Consider the following 25,879-nt stretch of genomic DNA (forward strand, 5'->3'; position numbering starts at 1 on the left):
GCTTTAGGTTTTACTATTTCCTGTAATGATTTCTGTTTACAATTTCATTGATTTCCTCATTGTTCTTATTATTTCTTTTTTTAAAAAATATTTTTATTTTCTTTAAGTAGTTGAACAAAGGAGTTGCCATTCAACAGTGCAGTTTATGAACACAGTGCCTTTTGATCAACGTTACCCTTTTTAACATTATTCTCAACCCCTGCCACCTAACCCCTTACTTCTCTACTGTGGTTTTAATTTGCTTTTGTTTTGTAGTTTCCTTAGATGATTCATTTTAGATCTTCCTGTTCATTACCTTTTTATGCCCCTCCCCTCTCCTCTCTTCTCCTTCCCTTCCATTCCCTTTCCATCTCCTTGTTTGACCTTCCCTTTCTACACAGGCTGTAAATCACTACATAAACCAGTTGGCCTCCAACTCACAATTCTCCTGTGTTAGCCTCTCAAGTGTTTTATTTTCTAACATACACATTCATTGCTATACAATTTAAAGAATCACCTTTACTGCATCCTACAGTATTTAAGTTGTGATTTTGCTCTCATTTATCTCAAACTAAAGTCTCTCTTAAAATTTCTTTTTTGATTCATTCATTATTTAGCAGTGTGTTGTTTGATCTCCAAGTATTTAGGGATTTTCTAGCTATCTTTCTGCTATTGATTTTTAATTTAATTCCTCTGTGGTCTGCAAGTAGATACATCTGTATGATTCCAATTCTTTTAAGTTTGTTAAAGGATGTTTTATAGCTCAGCATGTGGCCTATCTTGGTGAATGGTCCATGTGAACTTGAGAAAAAATATAAACCTTGCTGTCGCTGAAACAGTCTGTAGGTGTCTCATGCATTCAATTGACTCGTGAAGATGTTGAGTTCAACTATATCCTTACTGACTGGTTCTGCTTGCTGGATATGAGGTATTGAAGTCTTTGGCTCTAATACTGGACTTATCTATTCCTCTTGCAATTTTAATCAGGTTTTGCCTAGGTAGTTTAATACTCTGTTGCTAGGTGAATGCACGTTCTATATTTTTTCAGAATTGGTTTCTTTGTCATTATGTAATATGCCTCTACATCCCTAATAACTTTCTTTGATCTGAAGTCTGCTTTGTCTGAAATTAATATAGCCATTCCTGTGTTCTTTAGATTAGTGTTAGTATATTTTCTCACACTCATTTACTTACCTTTCTTTTTCTTTTGTTTTGAAATACTGGGATTTGAACTCCGGGACTTATGTTTACTACTACTTGAATTATGCCTCTAGCCCTCCACTCATTTATTTTCAATCTACATGTGCTATTATAGTTGAAATGGCTTTCATATAGAAAGCATATCTTTTTTTAATGATAGTGAAGTGTCAACTCAGGGCTCTATACTGGTTAGGCAGGTGTTCTACCTTTTGAGCCAAAACTAAAGTCCTTTTTGCTTTAGTTATTTTTGAAGTAGGATCTTGACTGCTTGGCTTCAGCCAACCTGGATTGTGATACTTATTTTTAACACTTTTCCACATAGTTGGGATTATATTCTACTACACCTAGCTTACTGAGATGGGCAGGGGGCAAGGTCTCACATTTGTCCAGGTAGGCCTCAAACTGTGATCCTCCTAATCTCTATCTCCCAAGAAACTGAGATTTCAGATGAGTCAAGCACCTGGCTAGGTTTTTTTTTTAATCCATTCTGACAATCTCTGCCCTTTAACTGCATTTAGATTGTTGATGTTCAAGGTGACAGTTGGACTGTTGGTACAATCATACTTCTTTCTGTTTCTTACCCTTGAACTTTGTTCCTGTTGATGTTCAACTCTTTTACTGCTTCTTGTGGTTTTAACCTAGCATTTTGTTTCCATTTCTCTCTTTCTTAGCATATCAGTTATATGACTTTTTTATTTTTTAGCTCTTTGATGGCTGTCCTGGATTTTGCAGTACACATTTAAAGCTAATCCAAGTCCATTAAAAATACCACCCTGTGTGTGTGTGTGTGTGTGTGTGTGTGCGCGCGCGCACGTGCATGAAGGATTCATGGAAACTATTATTTTAAAGAAATTGTTACCTTCTAGATCAATTAGGAACAGAGGGCAAGCTAAACTCATTACAAGCCAAACTCGTTTACTGCTTAGAGTGGGAAGAAGCTATGATTATCCTCACTTTATGGATGGTGCTCCTGGTTCTTAAAAGATCAGAGCTATAGCCAGAGTTTTACACACACATAGTGAAGAAAAAGCCTGGAGTCACACACACACACACACACACACACACACACACACACAGCAGTTTTCCTGTCAGGGGTGACTATTAAGACATGAATCAATCTAGAATGAAGTGTATTATCACTGGTCATCTGACTTCCCCCCAAGAGGCTATGAAGTCCTGGTCACTGGTCTTTGGGGACGGCTAGTTCTCAGCACTTACCAGTGTGACCCTGAATCAGGCCATGTCTGCTGAACGGGGAGAGTCGTTCACAATGCTAATTGTACATTAGGATACAGTAACCACTTGTGCAATAATGGAATGAACGGAGTTAGGAATACATTTTGTGCCCATAGAGCAGTAAGTGATACACAGAGGCAGGCAATCAGGCTCCACGGCTTTGGAGCAATGAGTCTGCACACTGAGGCTGGCAGCAGGGACCTGGCTCTGCCAGCTGCTATGGCCACGCCTTGGGCAGGTCACTTTCCTCTCTGAATCTTGTTTTCCTTGTCTGTAAAACAGGAATAATATAATTTGCCTCAGAGGACTATTGTACAAATAAAGCAGTATAACAGATGTAAGTGCATGCTCCACACAAGAAAATGGATAAATGTTGGTAATCTTTTGAAGTATTCACCTCTTCTTCACCACTGCTGAGACAATTTTACACAGCAAGAGGTGAAATCTCAGAAATTCCAGGCCAGTTTTTTTTAAAAAAAACATGATTACACAAATCCATAAATGCATCAGTTAATGCACCCCTCAGGTGAGCTCATGAGAGCATTGTCAGGGCTCTGAGAACAAGCTGCCACCCGGGAAGGCAGCTTTTAGGCTCCATGTGATGATGTGTTCTCGGAGCCAGAAGCCACAGTCCCCTTTCTAAGGCTGCAGGGGAAAGCTGCTCATCCCTGAATTCAAAGCCCAGGCCTGTCTGGTGGTGGGGTCGCTTTGTGTTCCTGTGTCATCATCTGAGAAAGATAACTGACTTGGCTTAAACAAATTAAAGCAAACAAGGTGCTCAGCTTGGACTAGGACTCTGTGGCATTCACTGACAGACAGCAAATCCAGTAGGACCTAGTCCTTTCTGGAGGGGCTGAGGCTAGAGGAAGGGGCAGAGCCATCTCCAAGGCCACAGCAGCCAGAGGGTGCCTGGGCTGCGTTGATGGGCTTTGAGGTCAGGGGACTTATGAGATACTTAAGAGAGCTGCAGGCAGGCAATAAAAAAATAGGAGCTCATATAACCTATATAATTCCTGTAAAAGATTGGAGGAGAATCACACAATTTAAGGAAGACCCTAAAGGAAAGCCTGGCTTTGGCTCCTTGAATATTTCTTGAAAGGAACGCACTGTTTCATTTTTTCTTCATTGATGGAGCCATTGGACTGTGACCCTTCAGAAAGTGGGCCACGCCGAGTTTATTGTTCTCTGTCTTTAATCAAGCACTTTTCTTTGCTCCAGCCCATACCTGGTGTGGGTCCTGTGGTCCTCGGGGAGGGTGGGTGGTGCTGCTCTCGGGAGAACCCATGTAGGGCTGGGCTTTCCTCTCTCCTCTCTGGGTATCTCATCTCCCCTCCTCCCTGGCAAGTGCTAATTTACTGCCTGGCTGCCTGGCTGTGTAGATGTAAGACTTCTTTTCTTAGCTGGTTCTCTTTGTCTGTCCCTACCCTCAGCCCATTCCTTAGACCGTGAGCAGTCTCTCTGGGATGCCCCCTGGGGGGCAGTGTGGATGATTTGGGGACCTGGGCTGACATCCATCAGCCTTCCATCACTCAGGTCTCTCAGCCCATCGGCCTCTTCCATGGCTAACCAGAGCAAGGGCTCCCAATGCACTGCGTCCCGTGCCATCAGCCTCAGATTTTGATGGCATCCTAGTCCCTTAAAGAGGGACGAGGGACACAGGTGCTGGGAGGGTCTGCAGGGCTACAGGTTTAAACAGGATCATCAGGACAGGAGACTTCCCCAAGATGAGAAGTGAAGGCTTGAAGGAGGCAAAGGAGGAGATCTGCTGATGCCTGGAACAGGACTCTCCAGGCAGAGGGAAGGAGAGGAGGAAAAGCCTGGATGATGGCGGGGCAAATGCTTCCTAGATGCTCCCCACGCCTAGCAGAAAGGAAGCCAGCACAGCTGACCAGGGAAGCAAGTGAAAGGGGAGGGGATGCGCAAGCATCTTAAATCAGCTTCCTGTTACTATAGCAACATACCTGAGGCTGGGGAATGTATAAAGAACAGAGGTTTATTTAGCTCACAAAAGAACCTGATACCAATATCTGCTCAGCTCTGTTGAGGACACACCCTCAGATGTGGCTGGAGGTCTCTGTGTGTGTGTGTGTGTGTGTGTGCGCGCGCGCGCAAGAGATCACACCAAAAGAGGAAGGCAGAGAGCAGGGTCAACCAGTCTTCTCATAACAACTTTCTCTGAAGCACCAATTGGAGTCCTATGAGACCCTCCCCCCGCCTTAACCCCTTCCAGGGCAGCACCCACAGGGAAATCCTTGCTTTGTACTAGACTCATCTCTTAAAGGTCATGCCAGTTCACAACACTACCACATTAAGAACGAAACCATCAACCTTTGAAGAACACACAACATCTCAATGGTAACAGGAAGCTGACTGACAAAGGGTCTTGGGGCCATTATTAAAATGTGGCTTTTCCAAATGGCTAGATTCCTGCCACCGTGGGGGAGCTCACCGACCCTTCACTCTGAGAGGGAGTGTTCCTTTCCTTATATCTCCCCATTCCCGTTCCCTCATGGAATTTCCTTCCTTCCTCTCCTTGTCTTTCTCCTCCTACCTGATGCTGCTTCTGCTCCTCCTATTCCTCCTCCTTCCTCCTCTCTCCCTCCCTCCTTCCCTTTCTTTCCCTCCTAGAAATACATTGCTGTTGCCTTCACCAGGCCTTCCTTCTTCCATTTCCCCAAAGGTGCTTCCAACGATAATCCTTCTTGACCACAGATGCTGGCTTTCATCCGTACGCAGTGTCACTAAAAAACTAAACTCTCAGGGACCTCTGGTCTCCCACCTCTTGACCTCCTGGCTGACTTTGAGTTCATGAACACATGCCTTACAATCCAAGGCTACAGCTCCCTGTTCTACCTCTTTGTGTCCCCTGTAACCACCATGGACTGAGTCTCACTGTAAATGTTTCTTTTGCTAGACATTGGGGTTACTTAGAGTAACTGGTGAGTCTTACATAGAATGCAGCATCGAGGGGTTGGCATTCCCACAGGGCTGGGATGCAGATGCCCCAGGGACAGGTCTCCTGCTGCCTGAATTATCCAATCCTCAACCCTGGAAGGACACGGTCCATCTGCTCCTAGTCAGCGGACTCCAGGGCAGGCAAACACAACTGAAAAGTTTCTCCCCAGTGACTTCGGCCATGTTGTAGATGCCATCTGCTGTGGCCGAGGGGCACTCTTGGGGCATCTGTATAGTTCATGTTTCTCCTGGAGTGTGGTCACTCCTTTCTAACCCCCCTTCCCCTACCAAGCACCTGCTAGTGGGTCTCCCCCAGGCTTCCCCTTTCTGATCAAGCATCATGCTATGGGCAGAGGCTCCCTTGCTGCTCACTTGCCCTTGAGTTCTAAGGGATTTGTCAGCGTCATTGACTGACACTGACCAGCCCTCAGGCCTTGGTTCTTGGTCAGATGCATGGAGGGGAGGTCCAGCCTCTTCTAAGGTATGGAAAAGAGAAAATGGTTTGCAGGAGACTTCTCATTGTTAACTGCTTTTCTCCCATAATACTGGAAACAAGGCCTTTCATGAAAAGAACATATGGATGCTGTGGTTTGAATGTCAGGTCCAAATCTACCTTTGCTTGTCACCAACTGTGTGATCTTGACATAGGATAAACAAAATGTGCTCCGAGGGCTTGGAACAGGCTAGGCAGTCAACACACCACAATGCGAAGGCTGCCAGGATGACTGCACATGGCACATAGGAACAGGCTTTGCTCCCACAGCAGCAGGTCCACACAGGGATGTTTGCCAAAAGCAACACTTGTCTTCAGGGAAGGAGAGAAAACCATTCCTACCCTCACTTTCAGCCTTCTCAGGGACTCTCATGAACCCCAGGACTTCTTTCTGCACACAAGCTCAGGAAGGCCCTCATGGCCACTGTAGGAATCATTTTCTAATTAGTGTCCCTCTGTATTCATCTGCACTCCCAAGTCACATCTGTGAGTGACATTTTCTGCCTCAGCCCATCTTTGTCCATTATAGACAGGCTATGGTTTTAATCAATTTCAAGGTTTTTGAATAAATAGCCATAAACATTTAAGCCTCTGCGTTGCCTATTAAGGAAAATGCCATCTAAGGTAATTATTTCACCTCTGCCTGACAGGAAGAGTTACACAGAGGACAGACTTATTTGATGAGCAAATTCTGGGAGCAAATTGTGAAATGTTGATCTTATTTGGTCTTTCCTTATACTGCAAGTATTCTGGGGGGCTAAATATGTTATACTTGCCAACACTAGGGAGAAAAAGTTCTGGCAAAAGGTAAAACCACTCAAAGGTGTTACTGACTAATTTCTCAGCACAATGAAGCTTGTGTTTCCAATGAGTCAACAAGCCAAACACAGCGTTGTCACTCCTTCTGGTCGACAAAGATGTCACCTCTTCTAAGCTGTGAAACTGTGAGCCTTCTAAGCTGTGGGGAGCCTGTCTGAGGAGGTTTGTAGCCTGGAGCCAGCATAGTTGCTACCGTGGACTTACAGAATGGACTCTGTGCTGGGCATGGAAGCATGCCCCTGTGATCCCAGCCCTTGGGAGGCTGAGGTAAGAGGATTGCAAGTTTGAGGCCAGCCTTAGTTATATAGCAAGGCCTTGTCTAAGAAATAATAAACAGAATGCAGCCTGCACATGTGAGTCACTCAGGTTGAAGTGGTTTCATGCAGTGAGTGACGCAAGGTCGAGAGATGGCCTGAGCTTGGGGTTGGAGCAGAATTCTGGCCTATCTTAGTGATGTAGCCCTTAGACATATGACTACTGCCTCAGTCATCTCATTGGAGGCAGGGCTCAATGTTACCTCCTTCATGGGGATGAAGTGAGGGAAATTATATATGGTACTAGCTGCCCAGTACACATCCAATATATGGTGGTCACTTCCTTTATCATGGTTGGTTCAGAGCAGAAAAGAAGGAAGGCTCCAGGAACCAGGGCATGTAGAGCAAGAACATGTTATTCTCTATGTATGAAAAGGCCCCAAAGGTGCAAGAGGTTGAGGGATGTTCTTCCACAGAGCTATCAAAATGAACGTGACAGACTTAGTGATGACCCTCTTCCCCTAAGAGCAGTGCCTGGCCAAGTCCCTAGAACCTGTGACTATGTTACCCTTACTGATCCTCAGTATTCTAGAGGGACTCACATGCTCACAGACACATCCTGCTTAAAGCCTATCAGCCAACAGGAGGCTTCAGAAAACACCTGAACCCACAGGTTGTATTTCCTGTGCACAGTCTCTTCATCCATTGAAAAGGGCGGCTATTTAAGTTCACATTATCCCTGGAAGTCTTAATCAGTAGGTTTATGGAGGAGCAGCGGGGAACCTACTAAGTTGTGGATTGAGATAACATGTCACCTCTGGCCATGAATTCAGCATTTGAATTTCTAAGTAAAGTCTGTTTCTGGTTTGCCCAAGACTATAACAAGTCCTAAGGAACAAAACTGAACTTCTCTTTTTGGTTAATGACTACCACTGAGGGTAACAGTAGATAAAAATAATGGGGGGGGTGTCTCTTATGTGGAGAGTATTATCATCCCAAACTTGCCACTGAAGAAGGAGTGTGTGGACCTGAGTTTTCATGGTGTGTGAGCAATAGTCATGCTTACAGCTTACATTGTTCCCATATAGGAGCTTGTCTTTCCACGACCCCTGCTGGGTGTGACAGATGCATGGTTCCTATGTTGAACAGATGTATGTGAGAAGTGCTTCCAACAGCTACCGGGGGCGGGGGTGTTCAATGAATTGCTGAGGCTGGTCAGCTTTGAGTTCACTGTTCCCACCCATGCTGGGAAGGACTTCTGTATCTACAGAGCTGGGCATGGACAGAGGCAAAATTCTGGTAGCCCAGGACTGAAACTGTTCTATCATGAGTACACGGGAAACCTCATAAATTAGGAAGGGAATTCTTCAATACATATTGTATCAAAGAGAAGTACAGATCACTGCTGTAAACATACAAAGCATGAATTTCTTTCTAGATTGGATACTAAGAACAACAGGTAGTTTGGAGCACTAATCACTCTGATGTTGCTAAAAGCTATCCCAGCAACATTATCGCTTGTTATTTTGAGCATATATAAGAAATTGATTTCCCACGCAACTGGCTCATGTGTACACTGAACCAAAACAAAGTTCTGAGAAATAAGCCATCGCTGTACGTGTATCATGTTTTCTCTCCAGGTTTCCATGGTCTTCTTCAGTCTCCTCAACTGTCACGAACTACACATTGACTTAGTCTTTACTAACATCCATATACTCCATGTGGGGTTGTAGTTACAGTCTGAGAGTCCTGGTCCATAAAACAAGAACTGGGATCCCTACCTCTGGGGCGATGTAATCGGGAGTTCCGCAGAAGGTTCTGGTTGTGACTCCATCCATCATGTGTTCCTTGCACATCCCAAAATCAGCGATTTTGATATGTCCTTCTGAATCCAGCATGACATTATCTAACTTCAGATCCCTGCAAGGGACAGATTAGCATCAGAGCATTTCACACATGCTTTACCCTGGACCTGGTGAAAGAGAAGGTTGCCATCTTTTCCTCACACTATAGGGTCTAGGAAATCATATGATTTATGTCTCCTGAACCTATTGTAGAGCCTAGGATAGTAGAAAGATGGTAGATAATTACTTGAGTGACTAAATGGCTCAACTACTGATTCCCAATCAGGGCTAGGGCTAAAAGTCTGGAGCTTTCTAATCTATCTGGTTCAGGAGATTCTAGTCATTTGCCTGGAGGTTAGGCACATAGTCAGATTTGACAAGATATGGGGTTTAGAACAATTCAGAGGACTCCTTTTTCTGCATGCAACGATGTCCTTTTAACTACTTCTCAATTACCACTGGAAGGCATTCTTCCTCCAGCACCAGACATTCACAGCAGCTAATGACCAAAGAATTGAATTGCCTAGTTTTCCCCTAGCTTCTCCCCAGCTCCCCATGTTCTTTCCTTGTAGAGTATCTATAATAGCAACTCAGTTTCCATTGCTCTCTGACCTCTGTTCCAAATAAAAGCCAAGAGAGGCACTGCCAGAGGAGAAGAAGACATGGTTTCTTGTGAAAAGAAGAAATGAGATGAAAAATCTTGGAGGTCTAGAGAACATAGGGTGACAGGTTGCCTTGAGGCTGCAGACAAAGGTATGTTCCCACAGGTCTGTGCTTCTGGTTATCAGTTTCATGTATGAAGTCTCCATCAGAGAATCTCAGGCCCACAGGGGCCTGGCAAACCTCGCTGCTGGGTAGTTGCTGAGCGTTTTCATACACACCTGTAAATGATCCCTCTTTTATGCAGAAAGAACAATCCAATGGAAATCTCTGCTGCATAGAATCTGCAAAAGAAAGCATGCTTCAGATTTCTGGCTCACGTTTTTTTCTGCCTCAAGTTCAGGCATGAGAGAGATAGAAGAATGCAAAACCCTAAGGTTTTCTGGGATCAGCCATAACTTCACACCTAATTCTTCCAATTGTTGACCCTTTCCTCTGCCATTTCCTCACTCCAACTCATCTTCAAAAGACTTACTTTCTGATCTGGGCAAGGCATGTAGGTAATTTACTGCCTACAAAATAATTGCTAATATAATCATTTAAGAACTGGATACCTGTTGGACTATTCTATGTCTAGAATATGGTAGAGGGAAGAAATTTTCTATCTTCCTATTCATGAACAGAATACACTGTTGTTTGAAAATATACTTTCTCTTGAGAAGACAAAGTCTAGGGCACCGTGAATGCTTTAGCTGTTTTATTCATAGCCTGAGTGCATAGATAAATGGGACACGCAACGTGATTCATGCCTGAGTGTGCCCTTTTAAATAATCCATAATAAAAAGCAGCTACTACTGCTTCAACACCATTAAAAGGTTAATATCAGATAAAATGGTGAAAAATATTTTAAAATTTGCATAGTATTTAGGAGTCTTTCAAATCTGAGAAGCCACAAGACCAGTGCCTGGGCAAATTCACCCAGGAGGCTTAAAATAAACACAATGGTATGTGAATGAGGAAAAGAAATCCCTTATGGGCTGTCTGTGAAGGCTGACCGGAGAAGCTGGGATGAGCAGGGAGGAAAGATGGGATTATGGGTGATTTCTGTTTTCTTTTTCATGGCTTTCTGAATTTAAAAAACTTTTCTGCCATACGAATGCAATGCAAGGTATTGGCCAAGGTATCTTTATGCGGCTTTAGAGCAGAAGGCGGCTGTTCTGCTATCTGCTTTTTATGGCTCTGTGCTATCAAGCTGTATCTTTCAATACAGGCATCTTAATGCTCTATAACTCGCAACATTAAGAGAGGAGATAAGGGCAGGTATTTCTAGAAATGCTTTTGCTTTTTTTAGTGGGGATAAAAGAAACATCTCCCTTTATATTCTTTTAAGCTTGCTACCAGAGTTCCCTGTTCTGCATTGACTCATTCTTCTCTAGGTCAGAAGATCCCACACAGACCAAAAATTCTCCTGATTTAGTTTTTAGATTGCACCCTGGCCAGCATCCTATTCACATTGGCTGACTTGATTAACCCATATGCGTGTCCGCTAAGCACCCTCATTTAGCGAAATAAAATAGTCATCTGCTTAGCCTTGCTTCCCTAGGGGTTCTTGAGATTTCTTGGTCTCTATGAGATGACATTTCAGGTATCAAGGTCACCCCTCTATTCTCTTCCCTACCTCTGGATAAAACCACTACCTCACATCCACCTCCACTCCTGGATCCCATCATCCAAGGCACAACCCAATGCAACAGTGGGAGCCCCTTCCCCCTGCCCCCTTCATCAAGAGCCCCTACCTCCTCCTCCTCACCTCCTGCCTCTCCCACATACAGTGAGACTCTGCCCTGGCCCTGGACTTCGCTCGGCATCTTCTCATATCCTTGTCTTGGAGGAATGCTCCTTTCTTACCTTTGGACTTGCTGCTCTTGTTCTCCGACTTGGGGGCTTGCCTAGTATCCTGTGCACACCTCTATAGTTACTGACATGCTTTATATTTGTGGCGAGGTTCGAGCTTAGGCTCCCTGAGGGTTGATGGCATCTTACCTCTTCCACACTCCCAGTGCCTGGTGCCATCACCATAGGCTCTGTAACTATCCACGAGAGTGGAACTGCTTCCAATCGACTGGAAACAGAATCAACTGCTCCTTAGCAAACAGCTAGATAAGTACTGTCAATGCATCTGCCCCTGACCCAGAAGGTACAGTGCTTGGCCCCAAGTGAGCAGAACCACCGTTGGACATTTCATCCAGTAGAAGTTTACACCTGGATGAAATGTCCAAGGAAGTTTTGGGTTGCCCAAGTTACAGGACTTCAAAAAGAAAATACTTACACTGCTTGTGGCTCCTTAAATTTCCCTACTTGCTGAATGTGGTACATGAGGTCTCCGCCATTGACGTATTCCATGACGAAGTACAGCCGGTCCTGCAGGCCAACGTTTCTACGTGAGTAAGGATGCCCCTTCCCCCTTTCCAACCGCAGCAGAGCTACTCCATTTTGCTTTCTCATGGATAAAATGAGGGCTTATTTGATGTGTCTGTTCTGTTTAGAGCACTTCATATTCCCTTCCCGCCCCCCCCCCCCAGCAAAAGTAACATACCCCATTGTATAATGGCTTTGGGAGGAATAAACTCATTCCATGAATTTGAATTATTGGCTGTCAATGGGTCTATCTGGCTATGTATACCTCTTATTAAAGTAATGGCCTCAAACGTTTCCCCCTTTTCTCCTACACACATAATATATATCTAAGCTAGGGATGCTATAAAAGAATCCACACAGGTCAATGATTTTGTGTAAACCAGGGCTTCTTCAAGCAGCTGTGTAAAAGCTGGTTTGTAATGTCTTGGAGGCATGACCTACTAATGCAGTAATGTGTTTAAATGAATGCTTCTGGAAACATCTCTTGGGTTAGCTTGGGTTTGTAAATTATACATACTTAATGATATTTACTGGGTAGGGAAGACCATAAACAGAGAGGCTAATCAAATGTTCTTTTGCATCCATAATGTGTTCAACTATTGCTTTTTTATTTTCTCTGTCACTGGTATGCTAAGCATTGGCCTCATGAAGGGCATACATCATAGAGCCAAATGAGTATGCATATTTATAAGGACATTATGCCAGGGCAGATGGGTGAGACTGAAGAATTTAACAGTGAAATAACTTAATAGCACAGTATACTGTGGTAAAAGCTGACCTCTGTTCTCTTCTAGAAAACATCCTCATTTCATAGAGGTTATTAAACATTAAAGTGCTGTGTGGGGTGAAAAAGGAAAAATGATAAAGCTGGTGCTAACAGCCAGGAAATAGCTCTGGGAGCTTCACTGTAGTGTTTCTGTTATGAACTTTAATTTCACCTTCATTTCTCTGTTTCACAGCTTCCTGGAGTTCAATCGGTGTAAGCTGGGCTAGGGAACTGGGGCTGGGCTGCTCTTCCTACCTGGCTGCTCAGCTCTCCAGGCACTTCTGGGCTCAGGAGTTGGGGAGGGGCTGAGAGCAGGCAGGAGCTGACTGACCCAGAGACCAGTGCAAGGCTGCCACACAGAGGCCAGCACGGGCTCTGCAACCTCAACCAACCACCCTGACACTGTAGAAAGCAGTGCTGTCATTTTGAGGATCTATCAGCCAAAAGCATTGAGATGCTTCTCAAGATTTTTTTTTTTTTTTAAAGAGGCATAAGCCTGTGTTCCAAGCTACGTGTGAAGTTAGGAAGGTTAGGAAGGTCTCAGTCTGAGGCTAGCCCCGAGTAAACACAGACACTCTATCTGAAAAATAACCAAAGCCAAAAGTGCTAGGGGTGTGGTTCAAGGGCCTACCCAGCAAGTAAGAGGTCCTGGGTTCAAACCCCAGTACGTCCGAGGGGAGAAGGTGGGCATAAAACACAAAGTCAGTTTCTGACTACCAACCAGGTAGTTGAAAATAGTAATGATCATGGCAGCTATTGATTATCACACCATCTTGAATGGTATCTGGATGGAAGAGCCTATCTAGCAGTGCCTCTCTATGGCGTCATCCGAATGCCTAGATTTCTGTGGGACACTTGCCAGCCTCACAGCTGATGGACCAATACTTCGGATTTTCTTTTACATATTTAGTTTTATTCTATGACAGGGTTAGTGAACTCGTCCCATAAAGGATCAGGCAGTAAATACAGGCTTTGCATACCTCTGGAAGCCACTCAACTTTGTCTTTGTATCAAGAAAGTAGCCAAAGGTGACAGGTAAGTGAATGACTACGGTTTGTCCCTAGAAAACTACTTAGGAAGTTTCATTTAATGTTCACATATCAACAAACACTAATATTTAGATTTCTTTTGTGGATCTTTTTGGTGATATTTCTTGGAGCTCATGGCCAGAGTTTGCCACTCCTGCTGGCTATCATCCAAGATGAACACCATCTTTCACAAAATGGAGTTCCTAAATGTTCCAATGCCATGCTCAGCAGCAAGGCCAGTGGTCTTGAGTCACCCAAGTCTTAGCACAGTGATTGTTATAAAGCAGACATTTTCTGTATGGCCATCCCTCTGTATCCATGGAGATCGGTTCCAGGACCCCCTGAGGATACCAAACTCCTCAGATGCGCAAACGCCTTCTATAAAGCAGAAAAGTATCTGCGTATCACCTACACAGATCTGCCCACATATTTTAAATCATCTTTAGACTACTTATAAAACCTAGTACACTGATGCTATACATACTTGGTTTGCTATTTGTTTGGGGAATAATGATAAGAAACGAATCTGCACATGTTTAGTACAGATGCCGTTTTTCTGAACATTCTTTGATGCATGACTAGAGGAATCTGTGAGTGTGAAACCCAAGGACACAGAAGGCCAGTTAGAAATGTTTGCAGAATTAAAGGCCAAGTCGGCAACCAAAGGATAGCACAGAGAGGGAATGCCCAAATCCATGAGTCAGAGAGGTGAGCACTGCCCCTGTCCCTTCCACTTGGCATGCTGCTCTGCCTTTTCCTGGTGATGCTGAGACAATGTGGTTCAAGTACTGGGTGCTGTACCTCAGAGACCCTCAGCCCAGAGTCCTTACCACAGTCTGGAAACAGGAGTGCAGCTGAGTCAGGAAGGGGGGCTTGTCGAGCAGGGCCAGAACCCGCTTTTCCACCATGGTGCACTCGACGTCATCATCCTGAATCACCACATCCTTCTTCAGGATTTTGATAGCATACAGTTCTTCTGTTCCCTTTCTGTCAGCCAGCATCACCTGGGAACAAATTAAAAACAAGATGAATATTTCCAAGCAGACATCTGGTCCTGGGAGTGATGAGGGAGGGTTGGGGAAGAAGTAGGCCGGGCGACAGTTCAGCTGTCTGTAAAGATGGGACAGAAAAATAGTAATTACCTTTGGTATGGTTTGATTACGTACGTGTCCCCCAAGGAGCCAGGTGGTAAAGCCCTGGTCCCTAAGGAACTCTGGGGAGGTATTGGACTCTTGGAGGTGGGACCTTGTGGGGGTCCCTGAAGGGAATTGCGGGGGGGGGGAGGGACAGACTCTTCCTCTTTGCTTCTGGGCTGGTAAAGGGATATGTTCCACTACACACTGCCACCCTGATGTGCAGAGGTACAGGCCAATGAGGGGACAGAGCGAGGGGGGGGTGCAACATAATCATGGGCCTGAGTCTCTATGACCATGAGTCAAAATCAACCTTTTTCTTTTATAAGTTAATTGACCCTGGCATCTCATTATAGTGATGGAAAGCTAACTGACAAACCTTATGTACAAATTTGGAAACACTGCCTGCCAGCAGAGATTAAACTCCTCCAGCCCTTTGTAAATCCATCAGGATCTGTCCACTGCGTGGGCTATTTCCACACCATGGTACTCCTTTAGCTGCTAAAGGGAAGAGGCAACATCCATCTGGAATTATCCATGTTTTCCTTGGGTAAAATGTGACTGGCCTTTGTAATCTCACAGGTCAGGAACTCGGAAAACAACAACAACCAAAAAAAAACTTCTTGGATCTCTTATGAGATTTGGTCACAGAAGCCAAACCAATATAAATGAGCTCACTGCACATGGTCCAGTGGCCGTATCTCTTATTGATGACGTTGATTTGACTACAAGGTCACCTCTGACTTTTAGTTGTGAAAATGACTCATTTGAACAACATTCTGAGGCATCCTGTCCAGGACAGTCACCAACTTGTTATAGCTTTTTAGTTAAAGGTTTTTTGTTTGTTTGTTTAAGTAAAAGTAACCAGAACATTTAGGAATGTGCACAAGATCAGGGAAAGCTAAAATGAGAATCCCTTCTGATCTGACGCGGCCAGCATAGGCCCCTTGTCATCTTACCTTCCCAAAACTCCCCTTCCCCAGCACCATGAGGAAATTGAAGTCGGTAAGGTTCACCCTGTCGAGGTTGTTGGAAGGCTGTTTCCTGTCTTCCGAGGGGCTGATCACTTTGTTACCAGCAGGGCCGAGCTTGGCTTTCTACAAAACAAGCAAATGTGAGAAAGCTTTGGTCAGTTTTCCAAGGAAAGACTGACAGTAAACATCACATTGTAAGTAAACTTGAGGCTAGCTGGGGGGTTGGGAGGGAATGAAAAACAAAAAATAATGTGAGAATAAGGAATTAAGATCTATTCATATTTCAGTGGTTATCTTCATCCTAAGAGAAAGTCTGTAAAGTAGCAAAAACCTTCCCCTGTCCAGTCTTTACAAAGAATAATTCTACACAGTCAACTGAGAGTCAAATCACAGGAATCAGCCAAGGGTGGATGGATTCTAATTCTGGAACCTAAAATTAACTTCTTATGGGCAAACAGTGTTTTGAGACTGATAACAGAGTTGAGGAAATAAAGTATGGGTGGGTGTTTCTCTTTTTTGTAGATTTTCCAATTTAAAATCAATCTGTATAAAGGAGCAGGTAAAGAGGGGGAGCAGAAGGTCTGGAGAGGACTGATACAAATGTTATTGTAACTGGCGGATGCTTTTAAAGGCACTGTAGGAGGAGCAGGGTTCTTGTTTGTTTTGAAGTCAAGAGTAAAGCTCATGAGAATAGTGATGCACAGCAATCGGTTCCCATGAAATCCACTGTGCCCCCTGAGTCTGAGGACCACCTGGTAACTGATGTTTGAGCTTCTCCAAGCAGTGTTTTTTTCTTTTGTCGGTTGTGCGGCCTGACCTCTGGGCCTGGGCGCTGTCCCTCAGCACTTCAGCTCAAGGCAAGCACTCTACCATTTGAGCCACAGCACCACTTCTGGCTTTTTCTGCTTATGTGGTATTGAGGAATCAAACCCAGGGCCTCATGCATGCAAGGCAAGCGCTCTACCACTGAGCCACCTTCCCAGCCCTTTAAGCAGCTTTTATATGCTAGACTCATACCCCATGAAGGCTCTGGAGTGAGCCACACTGTCGTGATTCTCATGGAGAGATGCAAGGTCATTGTTAAGGAGGTTTAGTAGCAAGGGATGGATGGCAGGTGAGATCCCCTAAGGACTTATGTTCCCTTAGTCAGTGAGGAAGTCTGCGGAGGCAGTTGAGAAGCCTAGAGTTGATGTACAACCCCCTCCCTCCCCAGCTCCTGAACTTTGAAAGTCTGTCTAAGGATGAGAGCTGCGGACAAGGCCAGGACCCTGGTAGGTCCTACCTTTTTTTTTTTTTTAAACTGGAGGTAAGATTCTCATGGACTTTGCTGTCCCGGCTGGCTTTGAACTGTGATCCTCAGTCTCAGCCTCCTGAATAGCTAGGATTACAGACATGAACCACTGGCACCTGGCTTGATGCTAACTTTTCTCTGATAGAAAGTTCAATCTCACAGCTTGACTACAAATATAATGACCTGACACACCCATTTAAGCAGAGCCTTGTGCCTATAATGCAGGCTGGAGACAGGAGGATTCAAGTCTGATGTTGGGCCTGAGCAAAAATGTGAGAACCTTACCAGAGAATAACTAAAGCAAAGCAAAGGAGGGCTGGAAGATGGGCAAATTGGTAGAGCACCTGCCTAGTAAATGCAAGACCTGGTGTTCAAACTCCATTATCACACTGCCCTTCACCCCCCAAAAAAAAGTTATTAAAAAGAGGCACAAAGGTTATTTTTTATTTTCTTAGGAACTTCACAGGAATATCCAGGAAAACCCACACACTGCTGACTTGTGGTTCTAAGTCTTAACCCAGTTGAAGGGCATTTTCACCGGGGGGGGGGGGGGAGGTAATCTTCATACTACCCACGATCAATGCCCCATTTCCACCTGCATGCTGGGGCTCTGAGAGGCTCTTCTGGGCACACAGGGCAATTCTACTGAACCATTGCTCCTTCTTCCTGTGACACCCCAATACAGCAGGCAGAAAATACAGGCTGAGTAGTGACAAAGGTGATGGGCCTCCACCGTAGCTAGAGCGTTTTCTACCCAGAATGCTTCCTCTGCCTTCACTGGGTCCCCTAACCTGACATTGTACGCTCTGTGCTATGACCTTTGTCTAGTCAGAGGGACAAGATATTGCCCATAGACAGGCTCAAAGGTTCCAAAGACAAAAGCATTTTGCATTGAGCACTTCTGAACTCAATTACAACAGCACCTTGCACTTGGTCTGAGACCAAGTCGTGATGCTTGGGAAGAAAGTGTCATGGGTGACTTTTGCTCTCAGAGGTGAAGATGGACAGAGCAGGAAATATTGGCTTCCTGACCGGCAGGTGCAGATGTCACTGTCCTGTCTTATTAGCTAGAAGCAAGGCTGTTTTCTGTGACTGTCAGAGCAGAAGAGAGGCTGAGAGTGTGCAGGATCCTGAGCAGGTGACACTGGCCCAAGGTAACTGCATTTACAGCAGAGGCCTGGCCCAGAGAGTGGGGATAAATTCCTCCCTAGCCAGAGCCTTCCCTGAGGTCCTCTCCATCCACAGTGGTGTTCCCAGGGGTTTCCCGGTGTTTCCAGAGTCACCTCTATGCTGCCACCTGCAGGCATTGTGGTGGAATGACATGGAGCCCTGTAAGAGTGAGTTTGTAAAAGGAGCTCTGGGACAAAGGCAAGTTCTTTGAAGGATGAAGAGGAGGATCCAGCTTCTTTCTTTTTCTCTGCTTAACCTCAACACTGCTTTGGCCTCATTCTCAGCCAGCGCCCCAACTTCTTCTCCTTCCACCTCAGATCTTGGGCCTCACTTCCCTGTTGTAAAATGTGTTTATGTCTGCTCAAAGCTGCTGGCTCAGAGTGATCTTCCCACAGTTCCTATGTCTCCCACCCCTCTTTCCCTTTCTATCTCTTTTGCTTTTGTTTTCTTCCTCGCATACATCACCCTGGACTGCAGGCCTGGGAGGGTACTCAATGTCTCATTCAGTTTCACAATCCAGCCTCAGTTCCCACTGCATTCCCACCTTCCAGACTTCCTGGAATTGCTCATCTCGGCAGACAGATGTCCCCAAGATTACGGCTTTTGTACCTGTGACATCTGGGGTTGTCTGGGGTTCTCTTTGGGCCCCTTCTGCAGAGTGAGACTAAAGACCCTTAAGTTACTGCCTTGTCCAGGCATCCAAAGCCTTCAGCCAGCTGCAAGACCCCAGAAGCGACTCCCTTCCCTTTCCTAGGAGTTTCCTGGAAGGAATATTCTTCCCATGAGAATTCCTGCTTGCCCTCAAATCCATCTGAGATCCTGCTCCTCATAGCGCCCCCGGGGATCCCGTCTTCCACCAGCCTAGTCTCAAATCCTGCACCTAGACCCACAGATCCACCGCTTTCTAGACTTATCTACCTGTCCTCTTCATTCGATTCACCACTCTGGCAGCAAAGAGGTATGTCTTGTTCAGCCTTTTGTCTATAGACCAAGACTATTCCAGGCACATAGTTAGAATCGATGGATTCTCTTATTCATTCACTCATGTATGGTTCAGGAAGTGGTAAAGACTGGCAGAACTTGAAGAGGCCAACTTGTAGCTGGCGCTATTTGGCCAGAAGACAAACTTGATTCCAGGAGGCACTATGGTCAGGTAGGCTGTTGCAGATAATTGCATCTGGACTCTGTCTGCCCTGGCAGACACCTGTAACCTGAACTCTTTTCCTCAAGCAGTCGCTGGAGCGTGGGGTCAGCTCCCAAGTGCCCCGCGGGCTTTCTCATCTTTAAGGAGGTCAGGTTTAGAGCGCTCTTCTCCAGAGGCCACACTGTCTGAGTTAACTAGGCAACAAGCTGAAACCATGCTCTTAGAAGGGTTTCTGAGAAGGGACGTTCCTTGGATGAGAAGTCTTGCTCATCCAAAGCCCAGCAGGGCTGTCTTAGCAGCAGTAAGCTCCTGAGCCCACTATTTCTTTCTTTTTTTTAATGGCTTGTTTGGCGACTGTTTTCCCAGACCTCCAGCAGGACAGACAGAGAGATCTGCCTTTCCTGGCTTGTCTTATGTCGACATAAGTCTGCTTGTCATGAAGGTAATTCAGACGTGACCAGGGTGTCTGGGGATAAAGCCAAAGCCCACAGCCTAACTGCACAGATTTCAGAAAATCAAGGAGGCACGAGAAGAAGCGTGTTGACATCCTTCATTATAGCAACACAAACATGGTCCTGCACAGACACTTAGGGGAAAATAGGATTCAAACCACAGCGCTGTAAAGCAGGAAGGATCCAGAGGGATACTCAGGAAAGAGTACCTACGGGGCCTGTTGACTTAGATATTATTACCCCAGCCATGAAAACATGTGTGGATCTATCCCCTATCTTGGCTTCTATTTTGCTTATTTCCAAGTTCTATACAAAGGTGCTGGAGGGCCAGGCTCTGAGCAGAAGCCGAGGGGACAGAGACCTGTGGCGTTTGATTTCTCCATCCTTTAACAGGCAAGACTCCCTCTGGGCTCTGTGGATGCTTCTTAAGTTAAGCAGAGGAGAGCAGTGGAGAGCTCACAGATTTGCATCCTGACTTAGTCACACAGGGTCCACGCCATGCTGAGCTCCCGGCCCTTTATCTGTGAGATAACAGGATTCTGAAGGAATCCTCATGGGTCTGGAAAGAGTTAATATGAGGGTTGTTCAGTTCAGTCCCTGGGGATGCTTCATGCTGAGTGCCTTTTCTTTTAAACAAACAAACAAACAAACAAACAAACAAACGTGTTTTTCTACTCTTTTTCTCAGGAAGGACTGCTGAAGGCTTGGTTTGAGCACTTGCTCAGGAAAAACTTGTTGAACTTGAGTCCTTGTGTGAGATGTAAGACACTCTCTCCACAAATTAATGTTGTCTAATGTGTTCTAGATATGGCATCAGATGCAAAGGATGCCAAGTCAGTAAGAAGATACTTGCTAAGTCTTACTGACTTACAAGTCAGTAAATCAGTAAGAAAACTTTTCTCTCCGTCTTTCTCCCTCCTTCTTCTTTTCTCCCTCCCTCCCTCCTTCCCTCTCTCTCTTTCTCTCCATCTCTCTTTCAAAATTTCTATTAGGAATTTAACTGAACTTGGGGGCTTTTGCTTGCTAAGCATACATCCTACCAGTGTGCTATGTATCGTCTTACTCTTTTGGATGCACTTACTCTTCTATTTTCTTACATGAGGTTAAAAAAAGTGTGAGCGCTCACGCCAAGCAGGGGCAGATATCATGTTCCTGGACCTCCAGAATTGTGAGCTAAGCAGACCACTTTTCTTTTTAAGTAGATCTATTTTTTTGTTTCCTTTCTTACTCTAAGTCATTTGTTTAGATTCATGTGCTGTAATTTTTTTTTTTTTGGTCGGTCATGGGGTTTGAACTCTGGGCTTGAGCGCTGTCCCTCAGCTCTTCAGCTCAAGGCTAGTGCTCATTCTCAGGGGTTCTGTTATAGAAACAACATGGTCTGAGTGTCTCTGTGCCCCATGGAGTTGGGTGAGGCTGTGGCTGGGCGTGGCAGGTGCTGAGAAGGCGGAGCTTGTTCCACAAGATCCACACGCTCTAGGGAGAAGGGTGGGGGAGATGGTAGGAGAAGAGATAGGTCTTGGCTCTGGTCAAGATTTCACCTTGCTTTCCAGAGAAAGGCTGGGCAAAGACTGCTACAAGAAAAGATGTTGGCTTATTAAAATGACACCAAACTTATTTAGAAAGGAGAAAAAAAGGCAACTTTGAAGCAAGATATGATGATATAGGATACAGTGACTCTGATGCTGAAGTTTCCTTCCTTCCCTCACCCACTTCCTCCCTCCTTTTCTCCTGTCTTTATTTCTGTCTCTGTCTGTGTCTCTTAGGATTGAGAATCTAGATTTTTAGTTCCTCAAATGATGGTGCCTTAGCATTTAATCAAGTCTAGCTTCATGAGGCGACTTGGCTGTGAGACCGGGCAGCTTCTTCTCCCCATGAGAAAAGGAACTAATACCAAGCTAACAATGTGTCTTGCTTTGTAGGACAGATCGATCACCTGAGCAGCACACTGTCTGCAGTCACTGAAGATGCATTCCATCAAGCAAATCACACCAAGTGAGTTAATGCAAACCCAAATCCTCTCCAGTTGGACTTATTTACCCCCACAATGCATGCATGTATAAAGACACTGGTGTCTGAAGAGCTTCCCATGTGTGAATGTGAGGGGCTCCCCACACTCAGCTCACTACTGGGGTGCTTCATTCCACCTGAGTGAGGGGAGGTGATGGGAGACTCATTTTCCATTAGGTTGAACATTAGTTTGCAGCCACTGAGCTGTGCATACCACACCTGCAGCTGCAGTGTTCCATGTCTTATCTTACTGCCTTACACACTCTGCCAGGTGTGAATCACGTACAACGAATAACACACTGCCTTTGCTGCGTGAGAAGAAACAGACCCAGAAGATCCAAAGGGAGTGGGCTGTCACAAATCCCCAGCTCTCACAGAACAGTGCCTGGAAATTCTAACAGGAGATGCTGGGCTATCTTCAGTGTGACTCCAAGCCCACAGACCCAGACTACAGTGAGAACACAGAACCTTTCTATTATCATGAGTAACCTCTGGGTTGCTGTGTCACTGTGTTCCACGTTAAGTGTGTTTATTCTCACTTATGTTGTGCCTGCACCTTCAATAACGGTGTCTCTGAGTACTATGAAAAACAAGACTTTGATGCTTGCTGTGTTCGTTGGCTCTTGCTGCTGAACTTGACAGTAATGGAAAGTTTTTCTTACTTTACTCTGTGTGTGTGTACATGCACGTGCACACATTCCAGTCCAGTCTTAGGGCTTGAACTCAGAGCCTGGCTGCTATCTCTTAGATTTTTTTGCTCAAGGCTAGTGCTCTACCACTTGAGTCACAGCTCCACTTCTGGCTTTTTGGTGCTTAAGCGGATATAGGTGTGTCATGGACTTTACAGCCCAGGCTGGTTTTGAACTGTGACCTCAGAGGTCATTTTCTTGAGTAGCCAGGATTACAGTTGTGAGCCACCAGAGCCTAGAATGATTTATTTTTCCTATTACTAAGCCTCCATGGGTAGATAGTCCAACAATGGCCACCACAGTAGCAAATAAATCATTGTAGATGTCTCCTACTGTTTTTTTTTTTAATTTCTGTTTTGGTAAAGTGAAAACGCTGTGGGTTCAGGGCATACCCGAACAACTTTGACAGAAAAAGACTAATGGTATTTCAGTGCCACTCCATAAACCAGGATGCAATTCATAGAAATAGTTACATTCTACATAAGCACTGCACTTTACATCTAAGGTACTGTATGCACCTGTGCCCTCTGCTGTCTTAGTTTAGAGAGATCAAGTGCTTCAGAAGAAGACCCCAGGGCATTGGGGAGGAGTTTCCAATGAGACCGCTAGTGGAGGATGTCCTGTGTGTTATTCATGAACTACCCTCTACTCAGTAACCAACTGGGCAACAAGCTAAAATGATTCTAAGTGACCAGTCATACTGGCTTTCCTCTTTGGGCTCCACCATGAACTCTAGTCTGAATTCAGTGCTTTCCCTTCTCGATCAAGGGTCAGCAAGCTTTGTCTGGAAATGTTTTGGCTTTGTAGGCCAAATACTGTCAGTTGTAACTAAGCGATTCTGCTGTTTGTGGAGGAGAGCTGCAGGAATGACTGAATGTGTGTGGCTATGTTTCAATAAAACATATAGTAAAAACCAAAAGTGACTATGCCTGGCTGGTGGGCTACAGCTTGCTTACTCTTGCCTTGCCTGTATCATGCAGATTTTCAAACCATTCTTTTCTTTAAGTCCGAGACTGGGACTCGAACTCAGTACCTGCCCCTTTTGCTCATTGGCCAGCACTCTACCAACTGAGCCATGCAGCCAGCCCTTCAAACCATTCACTATTTCCTTGCCAATCTATCAGAACAGCCACGATGAAGAACCTCAACTGCACCTGAACTAAATTGCTACTCAATCTCTTCTGAGAGGCTTGAATCGCTGACTAGTACAGGAAAATTAAAGTTTGGGAGCCAGACAAGCTCTACTTATTCAGCAGAGGAAGAATTTAAGAGAAAACACATTAAGCTGTTTTCTAAATGAGAAATATTTTTATGAACACAGCCACTTAGGCTGTTGGCACTGTGAAAAAGAAGTCACAGGAAGCCAGTGGGGCTCTGTTGTCATGACAACTGAGCCATATTCTAAGGAGAAATGTGGGACCTGGGACCTATTAGCACTTTGCCCAGTTTGGAAAACAGAAAAGTGCTGTGTGTGTGTGTGTGTGTGTGTGTGTGTGTGTGTATTATAGACTTCTAGTATCGCAGTGTGTGGTTTTCTTTACAGGTAATCTATTTTTTCCTCTTGTTTCTCAGATTTGTTGGTTGACTGTGGACATGTTTGCCAGGCTGGCTAATCTTGAAGACGGTCTACCTGTTTTGCCTGCTAAGCACATCTTGGGGAGGCTAGATCCCAGGATCCCCAAAGGATCCAGCTTTGAGGATCCCAGACAACTTTCCCTCTCTGAGGATCAAAAGGTTATGCCTTTCCCACCAGGGAACCACAGCAGGCCCTCTGACTGATGCCCACAGTGGGGCACAGCTGAGGGGAGGGGGTAAGGCCATGAACTACTGTCGTCAGACTGTCTGGGGCACTTACAAATTCTCTTATTTGGGAGGAGGGGCTTGAACTTGGGTCTCTACTGCTTGAATGACGCTCCCAGTCCCTTTTATTATCCTTCAAACAGCAGCTCACTTATGAATTTTCTGAAATCGATTCCTTTTCCTGCTAAAGTGCTTCCCTCTGGCAAGATCCACACTACACTGGCTTTGCTAGTCTGCAGTGGCAGGGTCGGGAGGCACATGAACTCACAAATGCCATCAAAGTAAATGGCTTTCCAGCCTGCCTGCAATATTGCCTGTAAGTGGGGAATTCTCTGCTATTAAGAAAGCAGAGGCCCTGGGCAAGAATAGATCAATGGAGCCATCCAGACCTAGAAAAGCCATGAACTTCTTGGTATTTTAGCTTGATGACTCACTCAAAAATCAAGGATCATGCATGAATATAAAGCCATGGTCTCATCTATTAACAAAAAAGAGGTGTATATGCCTGTTGGGGGGTTTGGTGGGGGGGAGAGGGTTGGGAAGTAGGCCTTGTGGTGGAGGGGCAGTGCACTTGGAATCCTTCATTTTCAAATCTTTACTGCCCTCTAGTGGAAGTTATTTTCTAGCATGATTTTATCTTGACTGGGCTCTTTTAGCAGAAATTCGCCCCTAGTTCACTAGTGTGACTGACAACTCAAAGTTCCACTAAATTTTGCAAGATGTCACAAACAAGACACAAATGACACATTCCAGCTGTATCTTTTTAGAAACGATGTAAATCACTAATGTGAGAGCTAGGCCTTGGCAAAAATGCCAATGTTAGTCCCCGGTGAGGGCTGATCTCAGGAGTGGGTTTTAGAATCGCTAGGGGTTTTATTTATAGAAAACTACAAAAACCTAAGCAATTCTATACCTTTGGTGTTTCCTGGCTTTTCCTAAGCCCTCAATTGTTCTTAACTCTGCAAATGATAGATTCAAGACAGAAGCAGAACACAGAAGGACAGGGAGCCAGTAAGTGCTGCTAATGGTCCTGGGCTGGGCGGAGAGCGCCACTGTTTCTCTGTTTGAGGTATTATACTCAAAGAATAGTCTGAAAAATAATGAGAAGCAATGACAATCACATAAGAACAGAATCCAATGGAAAAAGTTACGACTTGAAAAGTAAATTGGAGGTAAATAAGCACAGGACACAGGAAGTCAATTAACAACAACAACAACAACAAACAATTCTCAAACAACCTAAGCCATAACTAAACCATCAACCACTCATATCCACAGGGACGAAGAATCCAGAAACCTGTTTCCATGGCCTCACAGTTATTGGGGTACCCTGACCTTTTGCCAAAGCCTGACTGGCACCAAGATTTTTCAGAAAGGTTCTGTTTCCCAAAAAGCTGGGTCCATATGCCCAATTACACAATTTAAAACTTGTATACAATGTCTCTCACTGGAAGGAGGAAGCTTTTTGAATGCCATTAAATCCAGTGTAAAATTTCCAGAATTGTTTATTTTATTCTATCTTCATGGGCTGCCTTTTAAAACCATACCTGTTTTTGTTCCTTTTGAAAACAACCAGGGACTTAAAGGGACATATGATCCAAGGGCAGTAGCAGCTGTACTGCTCTGT

At 44.9% G+C, this 25,879-nt stretch overlaps 1 protein-coding gene across 1 annotated transcript in view; it reads right to left on the reverse strand.

Annotated features, from left to right (window-relative positions):
• The window catches only part of Prkca (protein kinase C, alpha), a 388,590-nt gene that overhangs the window by 31,829 nt on the left and 330,882 nt on the right, over positions 1-25,879 (reverse strand). The window contains exons 9-13 of the mRNA XM_013037977.1: positions 15,685-15,822; positions 14,423-14,596; positions 11,710-11,801; positions 9,662-9,724; positions 8,718-8,856 (exon numbers count right to left, since the gene is read on the reverse strand). Coding sequence (XP_012893431.1) covers positions 8,718-8,856; positions 9,662-9,724; positions 11,710-11,801; positions 14,423-14,596; positions 15,685-15,822 — 606 coding nt within the window. The remainder of the gene's footprint in view (positions 1-8,717; positions 8,857-9,661; positions 9,725-11,709; positions 11,802-14,422; positions 14,597-15,684; positions 15,823-25,879) is intronic.

This window comes from Dipodomys ordii, unplaced genomic scaffold, assembly GCF_000151885.1.
Source record: "Dipodomys ordii isolate 6190 unplaced genomic scaffold, Dord_2.0 Scaffold7, whole genome shotgun sequence".
Lineage (NCBI taxonomy): Eukaryota > Metazoa > Chordata > Mammalia > Rodentia > Heteromyidae > Dipodomys > Dipodomys ordii.